The 17517-nt window shown below is 39.2% G+C and overlaps 1 protein-coding gene across 2 annotated transcripts in view; it reads left to right on the plus strand.

The window, feature by feature from the left end:
- Positions 1-17517, plus strand: part of WDR7 (WD repeat domain 7) — a 353302-nt gene that overhangs the window by 266635 nt on the left and 69150 nt on the right. For both annotated transcript variants that reach the window (XM_007455287.1, XM_007455286.1), the window contains one exon: positions 14577-14676. In XM_007455287.1, the coding sequence (XP_007455349.1) occupies positions 14577-14676 (100 nt within the window). The remainder of the gene's footprint in view (positions 1-14576; positions 14677-17517) is intronic.

Consider the following 17517-nt stretch of genomic DNA (forward strand, 5'->3'; position numbering starts at 1 on the left):
ATTCAGCCGGTCTGTGTCTTTTGGTGGGAGCATTTAATCCATTTACATTTAAGGTAATTATCGATACGTATGTTCCTATTCCCATTTTCTTAATTGTTTTGCGTTTGTTATAGTAGGTCTTTTCCTTCTCTTGTGTTTCTTGCCTGGAGAAGTTCCTTTAGCATTTGTTGTAAAGCTGGTTTGGTGGTGCTGAGCTCTTTCAGCTTTTGCTTGTCTGTAAAGGTTTTAATTTCTCCATCAAATCTGAATGAGATCCTTGCTGGGTAGAGTAATCTTGGTTGTAGGTTCTTCTCCTTCATCACTTTAAATATGTCCTGCCAGTCCCTTCTGGCTTGCAGTGTTTCTGCTGAAAGATCAGCTGTTAACCTTATGGGGATTCCCTTGTATGTTATTTGTTGTTTTTCCCTTGCTTCTTTTAATATGTTTTCTTTGTATTTAATTTTTGATAGTTTGATTAATACGTGTCTTGGCATGTTTCTCCTTGGATTTAACCTGTATGGGACTCTCTGTGCTTCCTGGACTTGGTTAACTATTTCCTTTCCCATATTAGGGAAGTTTTCAACTATAATCTCTTCAAATATTTTCTCAGTCCCTTTCTTTTTCTCTTCTTCTTCTGGGACCCCTATAATTCCAATGTTGGTGCATTTAATGTTGTCCCTGAGGTCTCTGAGACTGTCCTCAGTTCTTTTCATTCTTTTTTCTTTATTCTGCTCTGCAGTAGTTATTTCCAGTATTTTATCTTCCAGGTCACTTATCCGTTCTTCTGCCTCAGTTATTCTGCTATTTATCCCTTTTCGAGTATTTTTAATTTCATTTATTGTGTTATTCATCATTGCTTGTTTCCTCTTTAGTTCTTCTAGGTCTTTGTTAAATGTTTCTTTCATTTTCTCTATTCTATTTCCAAGATTTTGGATCATCTTTACTACCATTACTCTGAATTCTTTTTCAGGTAGACTGCCTATTTCCTCTTCATTTGTTAGGTCTGGTGGGTTTTTACCTTGCTCCTTCATCTGCTGTGTGTTTTTCTGTCTTCTCAATTTGCCTGACTTACTGTGTTTGGGGTCTCCTTTTCGCAGGCTGCAGGTTCATAGTTCCCGTTGTTTTTGGTGTCTGTTCCCAGTGGCTAAGGTTGGTTCAGTGGGTTGTGTAGGCTTCCTGGCAGAGGGGACTAGTTCCTGTGTTCTGGTGGATGAGGCTGGATCTTGTATTTCTGGTGGGCAGGTGCACGTCTGGTGGTGTGTTTTGGGGTGGCTGTTGCCTATTATTATGATTTTATGCATCCTCTCTGCTAATGGATGGGGCTGTGTTCCTGTCTTGCTAGTTGTTTGGCATAGGATTTCCAGCACTGTAGCTTGCTGCCCGTTGAGTGAAGCTGGGTCTTGGTGTTGAGATGGAGATCTCTGGGAGATTTTCGCCATTTGATATTACGTGGAGCTGGGAGGTCTCTTGTGGACCAGTGTCCTGAAGTTGGCTGTCCCACCTTAGAGGTACAGCCCTGACACCTGGCTGGAGCACCAAGAGCCTTTCATCCACACGGAAAAATAGGAAAAGGGGAAAAAATAATATGTCTTGCTCCCAAAGTCCACCTCCTCAATTTGGGATGATTCATTGTCTATTCAGGTATTTCACAGATGCAGGTACATCAAGTTGATTGTGGAGATTTAATCCGCTGCTCCTGCGGCTGCTGGGAGATATTTCCCTTTCTTTTCTGTGTTCGCACAGTTCCCGGGGTTCAGCTTTGGATTTGGACCCGCCTCTGCGTGTAGGTCGCCCGAGGGCGTCTGTTCTTCTCTCAGACAGGACGGGGTTAAAGAAGCCGCTGATTTGGGGGCTCCGGCTCACTCAGTCCGGGGGGCGGGAGGGGCACGGAGTGCGGGGCGGGCCTGCGGCAGCAGAGGCCAGCATGACGTTGCACCAGCCTGAGGCGCGCCATGCGTTCTCCCGGGTAAGTTGTCCCTGGGTCACGGGACCCTGGCAGTGGCGGGCTGCACAGGCTCCCTGGGAGGGGACGTGTGGATAGTGACCTGTGCTCGCACACAGGCTTCTTGGTGGCGGCAGCAGCAGCCTTAGCGTCTCATGCCCGTCTCTGGTGTCTGCGCTGATAGCCGCGGCTCGCGCCCGTCTCTGGAGCTCGCTTAGGCGGTGCTCTGAATCCCCTCTCGTCACGCACCCTGAAACAATGGTCTCTGGCCTCTTCGGCAGGTCCAGACTTTTCCCGGACTCCCTCCCGGCTAGCCGTGGCGCACTAACCCCCTGCAGGCTGTGTTCACGCCGCCAACCCCAGTACTCTCCCTGCGCTCCGACCGAAGCCCGAGCCTCAGCTCCCAGCCCCGCCCACCCCGGCGGGTGAGCAGACAAGCCTCTCGGGCTGGTGAGTGCCGGTCGGCCCCGGTCCTCTGTGCGGGAATCTCTCCGCTCTGCCCTCCGCGCCCCTGTGGCTGCGCTCTCCTCCGCGGCTCCGAAGCCCCCCGCTCCGCCTCCCGCAGTCTCCGCCCGCGAAGGGCCTTCCTAGTGTGTGGAAACCTTTCCTCCTTCACGGCTCCCTCCCACTGGTGCAGGTCCCGTCCGTATTCTTTGTCTCTGTTTTTTCTTTTTGTTTTGCCCTACCCAGGTACGCTTGCCTTTTGGGAGGTCTGAGGTCTTCTGCCAGCGTTCAGTAGGTGTTCTGTAGGAGTTGTTCCACATGTAGATGTATTTCTGATGTATCTGTGGGGAGGAAGGTGATCTCCGTGTCCCACTCTTCTGCCATCTTCTCAAATCCTCCAGACAACTTTTTGATTTCCAAATGTTTTTCAAACTTGAGTTTTCAAACTTGAGTTCTCAAACTTTTGGTCTCAGAACCCCTTAAAAATTGAAGACTGTGAAGAATTTTTGTTTATAAAATTGTATCTGTAGATTTTTAATATATTAGAAATTAAAACAGATTTTTAAAAGAATATTTATTGACTTATTTAATAATAAAAAACTCAATTTGTATTGATATAAAAACTTATTTTTATGAAAAATAACTACTTGCCAAAACAAAAAATCTACTGAGAAATGTAGCACTGCTTAACATTTTTGCAGATTTCTTTAATGTCTGGCTTAATAGAAGACAGATGGATTTTTATATCTGCACATGTCTTTAGTCTATTGCCATATGTTGTTTTAGTTGAAGTTTATGGTGAAAATCTGGCCTTGCATAGATATATAGTTGAAAAAGGGAGTCATATTACAATAGCCTTTTAAAATAATTGTGCATCTTCTTTGGTAGTTCACCAAAACTCAACATGTAATCATTTTTTAAAGGTTAGCTGCAATGTGGAATTTGTAATTTTTTTTTTTTTTTTTTTTCCTTGCGTTATGCGGGCCTCTCACTGTTGTGGCCTCTCCCATTTGCGGAGCACAGGCTCCGGACGCGCAGGCTCAGCGGCCATGGCTCACGGGCCCAGCCGCTCCGCGGCATGTGGGATCCTCCCGAAACGGGGCACGAACCCGCGTCTCCTGCATCGGCAGGCGGACTCTCAAGCACTGCGCCACCAGGGAAGCCCGGAATTTGTAATTTTAATGAACTTTTCATACTGTTACGTTCCATCCATTGGGTGGGTCTTTGAGTGGTTTTTTGAGTGTGTCTTTCACCCATGCATGATTTTATAACATTATGCACTTGTCTTTGGAAAATCTTGGTTTGAATTATATGTAAATTCTCCATAAACCGTCATGTTGCAATCCACAGTATCAGAACCTCTTATTTGCTAATATCGCTGCTGATCTCATAAAAAAAAGTCATTGAGTATTGGGAAGCCAGATTCTATTTTCCAAAATTTCTACTTGAAAGCTTGAATTTTATCATTGGCAACAAATTCTGTCAGTTGCTTTCCTGGACGGGAACAAAGCAGTTCATTTTCAAGAAAATGTCTGCCAAATACCCGAGTCCAAATAATCATAGTTTCTCTTTTGGTTATACTTTCAGTGAAAGTGAAGAAACAGCTAGTTAAGCTTGCACCTCAGTCTTCCAAGCGTTTTCCCCTGAGACACGAATCATATTTCCGTTGACATTAGAAGTGCTTTATGTATACTTCCCATTCTGTCACAGTGAATAATGAAACAACATCTACTCAAGGGTCAAAATTTTTTTTTTTTTTTTTTTTTCTTGCGTTATGCGGGCCTCTCACTGTTGTGGCCTCTCCCATTTGCGGAGCACAGGCTCCGGACGCGCAGGCTCAGCGGCCATGGCTCACGGGCCCAGCCGCTCCGCGGCATGTGGGATCCTCCCGAAACGGGGCACGAACCCGCGTCTCCTGCATCGGCAGGCGGACTCTCAAGCACTGCGCCACCAGGGAAGCCCAAGGGTCAAAATTTAAATAAGATTAATAATTTTTACTGCTTCATCAAGGATATTCTTAAGTGGAAACACTTTGTTGTTTTATTTACTACCAGTGCATGGCAATGAAGTGTATAATGATGCCTAGTACAGTTTGGTGCCACTGCCTTGATTCAGACTGAAGTACCAACAGTTTTACCCATCACTGTATACCATCAGTGCCAGTTCAACACAATGAAAAGATCATATGACATCTCAGGAGTTTTGCAAAAATAGTTTTGATCTCACACACTTCCCAATAGGAGCATAAGGCCCCCAAGGCATCTGCAGACCACACTTGGTGGAGAACCTCTGATTTAGTGGAACCTTTGGTTGCACTGAAATATGAAACTTACTTCTTCTTTCTGAAAACTCTTCTGTTTTCTGCATCCTCTGTATCCCGAAGTAATAACCTTTCCTAGGATCCAGTACTTGGGGAGAAGCTAGTGTAGACAGGAAGATCTGGGATTAGTTTTTCTGAGGCTCAGTACAAATCCTGAAATTTATTCTACTTACTTTAAAGGACTTCACTTTTCTGGGGATTCCTGGCTCTCCTCAAATGGCCATGCTGCTGGCCCCAGAAGGGGACCTCCTTAAAGAATCCTAGATGTTTGGTGTTACCCACAGTACTGTGATACATGACACCTGGCAGCAAAACTGTGTATCATTGGGCTTACGTTACAGGTGATATCCTATTAAATGTGTCAGGCATTCTTCAAGTCCCAATCTCAATTCACTGTGCTCAGGGCACATCAGTCTCTTTTCTATTACTTGAATAAGGCCAAACTTATTTCTACCTCTGTGCACTGTGCTAGGTTGGGCCAGTGTGGGCCGTTCAGCTCCATCTGGTCAGTCAGGGTCTATCCCTGCCCTCAAAGGCTTTGAAGTTGGCTTGGCAGAGACAGAGCGGTAAATCAGAGAAACGTCGCAACACTATGATAGAAGGGTATCCAGGACGCAGAGAAGATTCCCAGGTGCTGTGATGGGAGGACACAAAGGGGGGACCTGGCAGGTGTGCACAGGAGTTAAAAGGAGGACGGGTGATGTCTTCGCTGTAATGACCCATATGGAAAAATAATCTAAGAAAGAGCAGACATATGTATATGTGTAACTGATTCACTTTGCTGTACAGCAGAAACTAACACAACATTGTAAATCAACTCTACTCCAATAAAAAATGTTTTAAAAATGATAAAAAAAGAAAAAGAGAAGAAAAAAAGAAAGATGAGTGATTGTTTATCAGCCAGAGAAATCCTCTGACTGCAAACCCTAAGCCATTTCCATATGCAAAATTGGCTGTCACTGAATGAAATACCATATTAAATGCGATTATAAATCTCTGACCAATGAATCAGTGATCACTTTGCAAAAATTATAGTGTGTATTCTTTTCCATTGCATATTTCACTGCTAAAAATGAAGAAATTCTCAATCATAGACCCGAGCAATATATTTGATGTCTCAGCTACTTGTACTTCTTAGTAGGTATTAAAAAGACAGGAGTAGGAGTAAGGAGGAAACTAACTTTAAAGAACTCAGGATGTAAATTTTTCTAATTTACTGTAAATGGATAAATCACCTAAGTCTTTGTAGTATAGACATTGAAATTTAAAGTATTTTATATGGTTTTCCTGGATTTAACTGATTATCTCTCAATTGGCCTTTTAATATGATTTTCATAGAAAATGTACTTTATGTCAAAACACTTTTATTCACCAGCATCCTCTAGATGTAATTATTGCTTACCAACATTTCTTCCATTGAAAGATACTGGCACAGTGGCATACCATACAGCCATTAAAAAGGTTGAGGGCAATCCATTTCTACTGATGTGGAAAGATGCCAGTATAAGATAAATTTAAAGAGAAACTAGCAAAGTTTCAGAAAAGTGTGTAAAATAAAATCATTTTTGAAGCAGAAAACTGTATGTAAGGATTGATATTCAGGCATCTACATGCAGATATACATATGAAGTGGGGAAAAAGTCTGGAAAGACACACCCCGAAGTGTTTCTCATGGTTACCTTGGGTGGTGGAGGGGGTTTCTCGTAAAGGATAACTTTCCTTTCTTAACTGTTTATTTTTCTATAGTCTCTGTTTCTTTTTTACAGTGTGTATTCCTTTAAAATTGGATGTACTGTATTAGAATAATTCAAATTAAAAAAATCATTGGGAAAACATTAAAGCTATAACATAGATAAGATACAAAAAATTCAGAGTAAAATAAGTATTTAAAGTTTTGAACTGAATGGGGGAAAAAAATCCAGACAAAGAGTTAAAAGTCTGTATTTTCAGACATAGTTTACCTTTTCTTAAACTTTGTTATTATGTAGACAGACTGATTGATTCTGCTTTTCAAGTGAAAAGCTGAATCAGCTCTGTTCATTCTAAATGGGCACTTAAAATCCAGTAAGAAAATGAATACTGTCTACTTAGAGCAGTGCATGAGCTCATTTTTCTAAAAAAACTCCTCCAAATCTTTGGTTTGTGCTTATCTTGGATGATGATAACAATAATGGGATGTAAAACAGCGTCTATCCTAACTTCCAGTCAAATTCTTAAATTAGTTACTATTTTATAGGATGCCCTTTATAATAAATATAGATGTTACTCCTACACTCACATGAGTAGAAATCCTTCTAAAACCATTTTAGTCCACATCCCTAGTCCTAAAAACTCCCCAGCAGATGACTGTCTTTCAATATTAAAGTTCTTGATGAAAAAACAAATCTCTAAAGCTTCCGAAGTATTCCATTTCACTGTATAACAGAAAGAATATTAAATTTTCACACTGTTGGAAATGATACAGAGAAGAGTTTCAAACCAAAGTCTATATCATTTGTTTTAGCAACTTTAAGCTGAAACTGAGATAATTTGTTATTATCAGGTTATATCTGCAAATCACAAGTGTTTAAGGAATAGGCGAGTTTAAAATATTTGGGGGAACTCATTTCCCTTATTTATTAGCATGTTATTAGCACTTACTTGCCCTAGGAAAATAGCAAAACAACTACACCTTTTATATCCTTTCTGTGGTGTATATTCAGAGATGCAAATGGTGATGATGATGATCATTATTATAGTTACTAAAGTGTGTACTTACTACAGTAAGTACTTATTATGTGCCAGGAATTGTTCTAAGAACTTTACATGTATTAACTCATTTAGTCCTCATGACAATTATATCAGGTGCTATTATTGTTCCCATTTTATGGATGAGGAAGCCGAGGCATAGGTAAGTTACCTAATTTGCTCAAGGTCACACAATTAGTAGGTGGAAGAGTCAGATGATAAGAGACGTGTCTCTCAGCCATCATACAATACACCCTTAACAGGCGTGGTATTTTTCCTTGCAGAAACTCTGCTTCCAGTTCTCCTTCTAACACCCCAGCTACAGCATGCCTATAGCAAGTTTTTTCAGAAGGAAAGTAGTTCACCAATTAAATACTTAGTGGTGGTGTTCAGGCGACATCTATTGATGATTTTACAACGTGCAAGACGCTGAGTGGGAAGTTGTGACTCTTAAGTGGAATTTGCCAGTGTCCATCACCATCCCAGAATGAGGTCTCTTTACATTATGTCTTTTGAACTAGTGCCCATCGCTGGAATGAAGCACTTCTAGAAAACATTCCCTCACTCTCCACTGCTCACACCCCTCAAAACTAACACAGCTCCCCTTGAGCTGATGCCTTCACCAAAGCCACTTTCGTGTCTCTGAATCGTTCAAACATATTAGCAGCATGGAGACCTGGAGTTCTGTCGGGGGAGGTGTACAAACATGTCTGCAAGGTGTTTCCTCCTCTACAAAGTGCCCCCCTTGGTTGCAGCTCTGACATCCCTGAGGGCTGTTGAGCAGTGCTCTGAGAACCGACTCCTGAATCTTTTAGGCCGTGGCTGCTCATGTGGGGGCCCTCAGAAGAGCTCTTTCCCATCCCATCCTGGCCAAAAAGGGGACAAGGGTGTTGTCATTGGTACCTTCTTGTCAAACTGTACGTTGCTCCACTACAGAAGGCCTACCGTTCTTTCCTGCAGAACAGCTTTGCCTGTGTTTAGGGCTCAGATCTTGTCCATGGGTTATTGGGAGCACATCATGGATATTGAGGAGTCTCTCTCCTCATCGAGTATGCACGATGAATAAAGGGATGCAGTGTGTTGATTAGATTTTAAATAAATTTTGTTTTCATTAATATAAAAAATCTGCATGCATATCCTGCAGAGTGCAATCAAATGAACCAATCTAAAAAGTTATTTCATGCAAATTAAAACAAAAATGTGATGGCAATTTTTCCTTGTATTGGCGAAAAAAGTAGAAAATTTGATAATATCAAGTGGGGTCACTCTTTTACAGGGAATTGAAGGTAATCAAAATTTCAAATGTGTGTATGCTTGGATTTCCCTGGTGGCGCAGTGGTTAAGAATCCGCCTGCCAATGCAGGGGACACGGATTCAAGCCCTGGCCTGGGAAGATCCCACATGCCATGGAGCAACTGAGCCCATGCGCTACAACTACTGAGCCTGTGCTCTAGAGCCCTCAAGCCACAACTACTGAGCCCGTGTGCCACAACTACTGAAGCCCCTGCGCCTAGAGCCCGTGCTCCACAACAAGACAAGCCACCGTAGTAAGAAGCCTGCACACCACAACGAAGAGTAGCCCCTGCTTGCCACAACTAGAGAATGCCCGCACCCAGCAACAAAAACCCACCACAGCCAATAAATAAATAAAAATTTTAAAATAATAAAATAAAATGTGTGTATGCTTTAATCCAGAATGTTGCTTTGGGGGATCTAGCCTACAAAAATACTCACCTACGTATACAAGAATCTATGTATAATATAACTTAAATGTCAGAAAGGGAAGAGTTAAATAATGGAGGGGTACAATGCAGGTGTGAGAAAGGATGACGTGGATTCATTTATACTGATGTGGGAGGATGTTCCATGAACTATTGAGGGAAGAAAAGGAAGTTGTAGAATAATAGATGTAATACGATACTATTTTTGTAATAAACATTAGAAAAAGCTGGGAAGATCCACCAAATTGTTAACAGTAATTAACCCTTGGTGAAGGAGGGGGTATGAGAGGAAAGACTTACTTTTTACTATACATATACATATATGTATATGTATACATATACACTAATATATACATATACACTAATACATATTAGTGGTGGTTTTATACAAGTGTATGTTGTAAAATGCACTTGTATGCATACATATATGCATACATTATATGTATACATATATACTACATATACACTAATATGTACATATACATATACACTAATACATATTAGTGGTGGTTTTTTACAAGTGCGTATTGCCTTAATACCTTTTAAACAAAGAGTCCAAAGTTTTTGAACCATTTTAAATCAACATGAAGAATTTGTAAAAGCAACTAGATAAGAATTGCTCCTAATACCTCAGCTACTCCTGGAAATACATATACCAGTTCTCAGGACAGTGCCTGATACACAGTTTGTCCTCAGTAGTAGTTAGTGACTTGTAACTAGTTATAAATCGTACTTATGACCCATACATTCTATTCCTTACATCCTTAGATTTTAGATGGGTTCATTTTAGCTGGAGATGAATTTTGGATTAGTTGAAGAGTGTTCCGTGTTGTATTTTAATGCTCAAGGACACTATATACAGTATTAATATCCTGAAATCATTGCATATTATCAAACTCATAGTTGAGAAAGTGATTTTACAGGTTTCTGTCTTTCTCCTAAATCATATCTCTGCTGAGAGTTGCATGTTTCCTCTTCCTATATTTTTCCAAATTGACTTTTAAGTTTCACACAAATTTCTCTTATTTGAGGGCCATTTTTAATAAAAATAAAAAAGGTCATTAATTCAAGGGAGACTATAAGTAGAGAATACCAAAGTTGTTTAGACTTAGGTATTGGGTGCTTGGCAAACTCTTAAGAAACATGATTTGCTCCAGGATCCCGCCCCGGAGTGGACCCAATACACATTTGTGTTTCACATCATAAACCACCCAGTTATGGGTGGGTGGCACCCTGTTGTGTGTTACTTCTGAGGAATTGATGTCACAAATATGCTTTGGAGAAATATAATAACCTATTCTATTATTTAGTAATGATCGATAATTGATTATTTCTTTTAATTATGTTTTGTGTGATATCATGTTCAGTGAAATCTATGTGTGCCTATATAAATACCTGGCAAATTCTTAGAATAATGTTATTCCCAGAACATTTATACCAAAAATACATACTTTATTGTATGTATCATTATTTAGACTATATTTTCCTTCTTGAGTTTCAGACCAAATAATCTTTTCTAGTTCCCCAAGACATAATTAAAATAATTTCCATTATGCAACTGTCAGTCTCATGCAATGTACTCAGACTTCAAGGGCCTTTACAGATATCTTTTTGTAAATCTGCAATTGTTTGTCTCAATTGAAAATACATTTTTTAGAAGGGTCATGGGGCTGCTTTCTGTTTCTTGATTTCTGCCTAACTTTTATAGACAATTTTTATTTCCTTTGTTGCTTATACCAATTATTATTTTAGACCTTATGAAATATTCAGTGGTCTTAAAAATTGATATGTTTAGTCTAGTTTATAAAGTAGTCACTGAAGGATAAGCATAGTGATTTGGACTTCTTACAGCATTAAACTTTGTACTGCTGTATGCTGCTTGATTGGACCCTGTTTATGTATTCATACACTCAACAAAAAAGTCTCTGATGGAGGGAAACAAGCAATAAACAAAAAATTATTGTTTAATATCAAAGAGATGATAGATACAATAAAGAAAAATTGGATATTGGACCCAAGAGTAGTGGAGGGAAGGCTGCTGTATTAAATAGGATGGCCCATAAAAGCCTTCCTTATCAAGATAACCTTGGGGCAGAGACCTAAGTGAAGCAAGGGCACAAGCCCTGGAGATAGCAGGCAGATGAGATTTTCAAGCAGAGGGAATAGCAAACGTTAAGCTCCGAAGTGGGTACACTCTTGGAATATTCACGAAAGCATAAGGAGATCAGTATGACCAGAGCAGAGCGAGCAAAGGGAATAGGAAGTCCGAAAGGTGTCAGGGCCAGATCACGTAGGGCCAGATCTTGAAGGACGGTTGTGAACACACAGGAGAGGTAATCTGATTTATGGCTGAAAAGGATCACTCTGGCTGCACATGGACAGTAATGAAAGCAGGATCAGTGACTTTAAAATTTTTGGTTGATGACCACCGCAGCCCCAGCAAGAAATACATTTTGCAACGTTATTCAATTCCACTTTATTCGTCTTTCATATACTTGAGTGGTAATGTTTCCTCTGACTTAACAGTTTCCTTGTTGTGGGCCGAGTAGAGGAAAACCATTGTTGTAACTTGAGTATAACAGAAAGATTCGTGGCAGGTTGTTGCCCAAGAAATACTGCCCAAGTGCATGTTATCAATGCAGTGAACTAGAGACTGAGATACCATTTCCAGAAGGCTCAGCACAGGTGAACCCTTACTCTGAGAGCCCTCCCCCCAAATTTTGGAGGAATTCAAGACCCCCATGTGGGATCAGGTCTAGACTAGAATAGTCTTAAGAACTAGGATGGATCCTGCTCTGCAATCCATTGATACTTTTTGGGGTAGGGTCAAGTAATGTGTATCTCACCATCCTTAAATCTTGACAGACCCCCAGTGGAGAACTGGTTTCAGGGGAAGAGTAGTCTGGGTGCATGGTGGGCTCTAGAAACCCTCAGAAGACTTAGGCTCACTGCAGCCAGTCCCCAGAGTGGATACTTGGGAAGTGACTGCATACATACCTTGGATTTCCTCTGTTAAAGGAGAGACTGTTAAAGAAATAAAAAGTTTCACAAGAAATCCAAAGATTAGAAACATGCCATGAGACCTTCACTGTCCAGAATTCTTTAAGATATTTTAGGAGTATTAGCCTCGTAGTAAATTGCAAAGAATGAAAAATGCAGACCTGTAATATATGGTCCTTTCAGGCAGACTAAAGATTTGATACCAAGAATAGAGTTGATCTTTTTTCTCCCATAAATAATGGTGTCTGTAGATGATATAGAAGGATGATATAGAAGGTTGATATCCAGAGCATAGAAAATGGTCAATGTAACAAAACTTTTAGATTCGAGTTTAAGTAAAATTTTGGTCAACATAAATGTATTTTACCAACGGTTTGTTTTGAAGAGGATTATTTTGAGGGGTAATTATATTCATGTTTCGCAGTAGGGTTTGGGCAATACAGCTGTTATGTCTGTGCAAAGTTTAATAGTGGACAACAAAATACCTCTGGAAATGTTATTTTCCTGTGGCTATTAACCTGCACAGAATAGACATTTGTTAAAACATTTGTTAGCTATTATATTCCATGTTACTCTAATAGGATTTAAATTGTGTGGGCTTCTGTGTGTTTAGATGTAGATGTAGACATAGGCATACATATAGATATATAGTGATGCCCAATACTTAGACCACTGTCATTATTGAATAACAAAATAGTAAACATTTTTAAACTCTTCTAAACCTCTTATTTTTGACTATGGAAACATTACATTTTGAATGCTGATTGCTGATTCCTGCCTTTTCTACCGAGGACAGTAATAGGATGCTTTAGACAAGAAAAGCTTTTAAGAAACTTTTTACTAACCACTTAATAGTGAGGAAGCTTCATATGTGTCAGGAGCCTCCACTCCCCTTCCTTCCCTCAAACCTGTATGCAAACAGAACATCCCATACCTGAGCACAGCAAAAACCAGCAGGACATCCTAAAGTAGTATCTTTCATGTAACTAGAAATGAAGCATTCATCTTCCACTGAAGAGGAAAAAGTTGCCTCATTGAGCGAGGCTTAGGGATAGGACAGAAGTATTATTGAATCCATTACTTGGTAATAAGTATCAAACAAAAAGTTTAAACACTTAATAGCTTGTTTTCCAGATTTATAAAATATGTATGAATGTCATAATGTCTGTTAATGCCAAAATGGCTTTGTCAGACTGTCCCTGGTTTCAAAATGCTCACAAATATCTTCTCTCCCTCTCTCCCTCTCTCTCTCTGCCTCTCTTACTAGAATTTCAGAAATGGAGTCCTATGCCCTACTAGTTTTTTTTACTCTGTATCAATCTCAAGAAAGCATTAGAGAAATGATATTTCTTTTCTGTCATTTGTTTTGCCTCCCCATCCTGTCTTTTAAAAAAATAATAGCAGAAAATTTAGATTAGTAGCAGGGAATCAAAGAGAAAAATGGCAAGGAATGTGTAGTAGAATTGATGTAATATCCTCAGAAATATTGAGGGTAGGCCACTTATTTATCTGGGTAATGCTCACTGAGACAATAGGACTAGATAATGGGAAGTCATATTCAAAACTCTTTGGGGACATAAAATCATACCTTATTTACACTTCTAATAATTTTTATTCTTACCTTCCCAGGCTCTAGCCATATGGCCATTAAATCATAACAAAGCATAGATCAGGAATTCGAATACTTGATCATCATGAAAATTAATCTAGAAAAGTAAACAAATAAAAATAAATCAACCTTTTACAACCTTCAAGGCCTCCTCCCTAAATCCTATTTTCATGCAATGCCAAATCACCAAATATGCTTATTTATACTACCAATAGTCACAGTTATCATTTAGATAAACTGATAAATGTGGAAATTCTAGAGAATTTGCCAGATAACTTTTTGGTGGATAACTTTCTAATTTCATTCTAAATTATTGATATGAACGTTTAAGCTTAATATTTATGCAGCTTTTTTATGATTGTCCTGCTGGAAAGTATTTTGCATTCCTTAATACTGTAATAAACCATGAGAACATAATTAGATTGAATATATAAGACTTTTCATCTTTTCTATTTCTGTTCAAATAGAAATATTTGCAGAATAGTCACTGTAGCAAAACTGAGTTTTCATGTTTAATCTTTTTTGTATGTGACCCTTATCTCTTGTTTCAAAATTCAATGGTGTTTGTAGTTAAGAAGTTGTTTTCTATTGAAAATAATCATTAACACGCCTAAGCGGTATTCTGCATCATTTTTATTTCAGTTGATTTTAAGAATTATTACAATGAAACATTTTTGAAAAATCTCAATATATTAATTACAGATATACATAGAGTTATTTAAAAATATATATCAGAGCTGGTTTTAATCTTTGAAATGTGTTGCTATCCACTTTGATGTGCAGGTCATCTCACCTGTTTTTTCTGTTTTTTTGTTGTTCAAATGTTCAATCCAGGTTCTACATGGTCAGCTATTATGAGCGGAATCACAGAATAGCAGTTGGAGCTCGCCATGGTTCAGTGGCCCTGTACGACATCCGGACTGGAAAGTGTCAGGTAAATAAATCATTATGACTTCCTCTCCATAAAGTGCGCAAGTTATTGAAAGGAGTGAGAGACTAGCACTTCACAAGTTGACGTGCTGAGCTGCTGGAACATTATGGATAATGCTAAAGGGATCAATAGTTTAATGAAGGACTCAGAGAATATAGACCCCTACTGTCTTTATTCACTGGGAATGAAGAGTTGCCACAGATGGGTTCGTAATAGAGCCTTGAGTAAGGTGGTACGCACTACTCACAAACCACTTTGCAATAAATCTTTTCTTCTTTTAAACAAAGTTTTCTGAATTTCTTATTTTTGCCTCGTTTTCTGAAAAAAAATTGGTGATACATTATTATGATTAGTGGCTAAACAAAAATTAGTTTTCTGACTATGTAAAATGAGATCTTTAGCGATTATAAGGCAGTATTCTACTCAGAGTTCAAGAAAGGCAGAAATCATAATGGCATTTAGTGTGGATCTGTAAGGAAACTGAGTCTCTATTTGAGATACATTCCTTTTTTATACTTTTGTAACTTTCTCTGCTTTTATAAAACTTCCTTGTTTATGAGAAATTCTTCTCGGTCTTGATCTTGAGCCCTTCGTTCTCCGAATGTACCAGTTGGGTAGATGGAGCAGGTCTAGCCCCACTTTACATGTAAGTGAATCAAAGCTCCCAGACTTTAAATCTCTATTCCAGAGTCACACTGTTAGTTAATGGCAAAAGCAGGGCTAGGCTTCACCCTGATCATTGTGAATTTATTGTGGTCATTGATAAATAGTTCCAAGCTTGCTTTCATTACTGTCCAATAACTTATTTTTCACTGTAGCATCTATCAATGCTGATATATTCAATCAGGAATTAGGAATTGTATTCAACCGTAGTATTAGATGGATATATTCAACTGTATTAGGAATTTCCAGAAGGAATATGAAGAAATACATCAGGATGTAGCTAAATTTTAAATTGCCTCTTAAATTTAATAAACTATTAATTAGTTCTCCAAAAGTTTCTCTGGCAGCTTTCCATGAAATAGTTCTAAGAGGTGGTAACAGGTATTGGGGGTAAAAGTTTCAGGGGTCAGACAAGTTTGGGGGTACTGTTCGAACATAACACGTTTCTTTATGCAGGCCTTCTCAGAGGCTCTAATGCGTGAGTGTTCATTGTGCATTTCCTGGAAGTGCGTGGAATATGCATCATTTGCCACACTGATGTAACTATTGAATATCCTTTGCGTGATTTTTTTTCTTTGAAAGACATTAACTCCTCATTGGTGACTGTATTTCTTTACTCTGAACTCTCACTTTGAGCAATGAAACCACTCTGAATACTTGCTTAAAAATGAAGTTACATATTGTCTATAACATTCTCTCCTAAGAGAGACAGATTCTTCAAACAGCATTTTCAGAATCTCTTTTGGTAAATCAATTTTTAAAAATTGGAATGCAGTTGACCCTGAACACTGCTAGGGTTAGAGGTGCAGACCCACATGTAACTTATAGTTGACCCTCCTTATCCCTGGTTCCTCCGTATCCCTGGTTCTGCATCTGTGGATTCAACCAACCCTGGATGGTGTAGAGCTATAGTATTTACTATTGAAATCTGAGTACGAAAGGACCCTCGCGGTTCAAGCCAGTGTCGTTCAAGGGTCAACTGTATTTTATTATTAGCCAACTTGAGAGAAGTAAGCCACAAACAGCAACAAGGTAAAGACAAAAAAAAATTGAATAAGGGGACCTTTTCAACTTTCTTTAAAATTGAAGTGAGGAAATCATAGAGAGGACACTATTGCCACCAACAGAGAGAAGAGTGAGACAGCGTGAGCCCGGTGACAAAACCCAAAGAGGAGTGAAAGAACAGCAGTGAAAAGCTAATGAGAAAACAACAGACTGTCCTGAGCATACATTTCCTGACAGTTTTTTCCTCCTGCGTAGTCTCAGTGAAGATCTTGGTAACATGCAAGAAACATGAATAATTTGAATATCTTTTTCTTTTTAACAAAATTATTTAAGAAACACCAATCAATGACATTCTTTCTTAACAGGAATTTGTAATGTCATTCCTATTTCATTTTATTTTCTGTACATTATTTTATTACGCTTAGACATTTCAGTCTCCCCATGATATTTTTCTACCTCAGCTTCTTTATTTTGATACCCCAAACTGTCATTAGTGTCAAACGATGGAGTAACCTTTACCTTCCAGTTCTGTGTGAAAGAGAAGGTTACCCTTTACTCTCATCATTCAGAGCATAAAAACAAAGCTAAATCTCTAAAATCAATCTTAACTACTTTTGCCAGTTACCAGTTTTATCCAGTGACAATGAGCTCTTAAGGGATTCTCTTAATTCTTTTATGGTATTAGTGTTGTAGTGTTTGAAATGCGTGAGTCGACAGTTGAAACAGAATACACTAGTTGGCATGTTCAAAAACTGATATTTTAGAGGTGAATCAAAGGACTAGGAATTTTGAACTAGGAATGTAGTAAAGTATTTTTTGAATTAGTTATTGGAATCAGTGAACAGGGAGAGAGGGACAATTTTCCTAACATGAGCAAAGACATAGAGATATGACATAAAAGATGTAGAAGGGATAATTAGTAAATTCACTGGACTCCAGGGGTAGATTCCAATTAGGTGGAAAGATAAGGGGCAACCACCTACATGATGAGAGTCACAGGTGATGGGAAGACCCGCTGTGGCCTGTCCAGGATGCCAGAGGCTGAGGAAATGTCCCTGGGCCCAGTGGAAGCAGAGGACCCATGGCTGAGGGAATAGGGGGAGGAACATATAGGTTCCCTGTCATCATCATTCAGTTAGTTGGTAAAGGATAGATAGAAAAGTCAAATCTCTTTCC

This window comes from Lipotes vexillifer, unplaced genomic scaffold (genome assembly GCF_000442215.2).
Source record: "Lipotes vexillifer unplaced genomic scaffold, Lipotes_vexillifer_v1.1 scaffold1399, whole genome shotgun sequence".
NCBI classification, from domain to species: domain Eukaryota; kingdom Metazoa; phylum Chordata; class Mammalia; order Artiodactyla; family Lipotidae; genus Lipotes; species Lipotes vexillifer.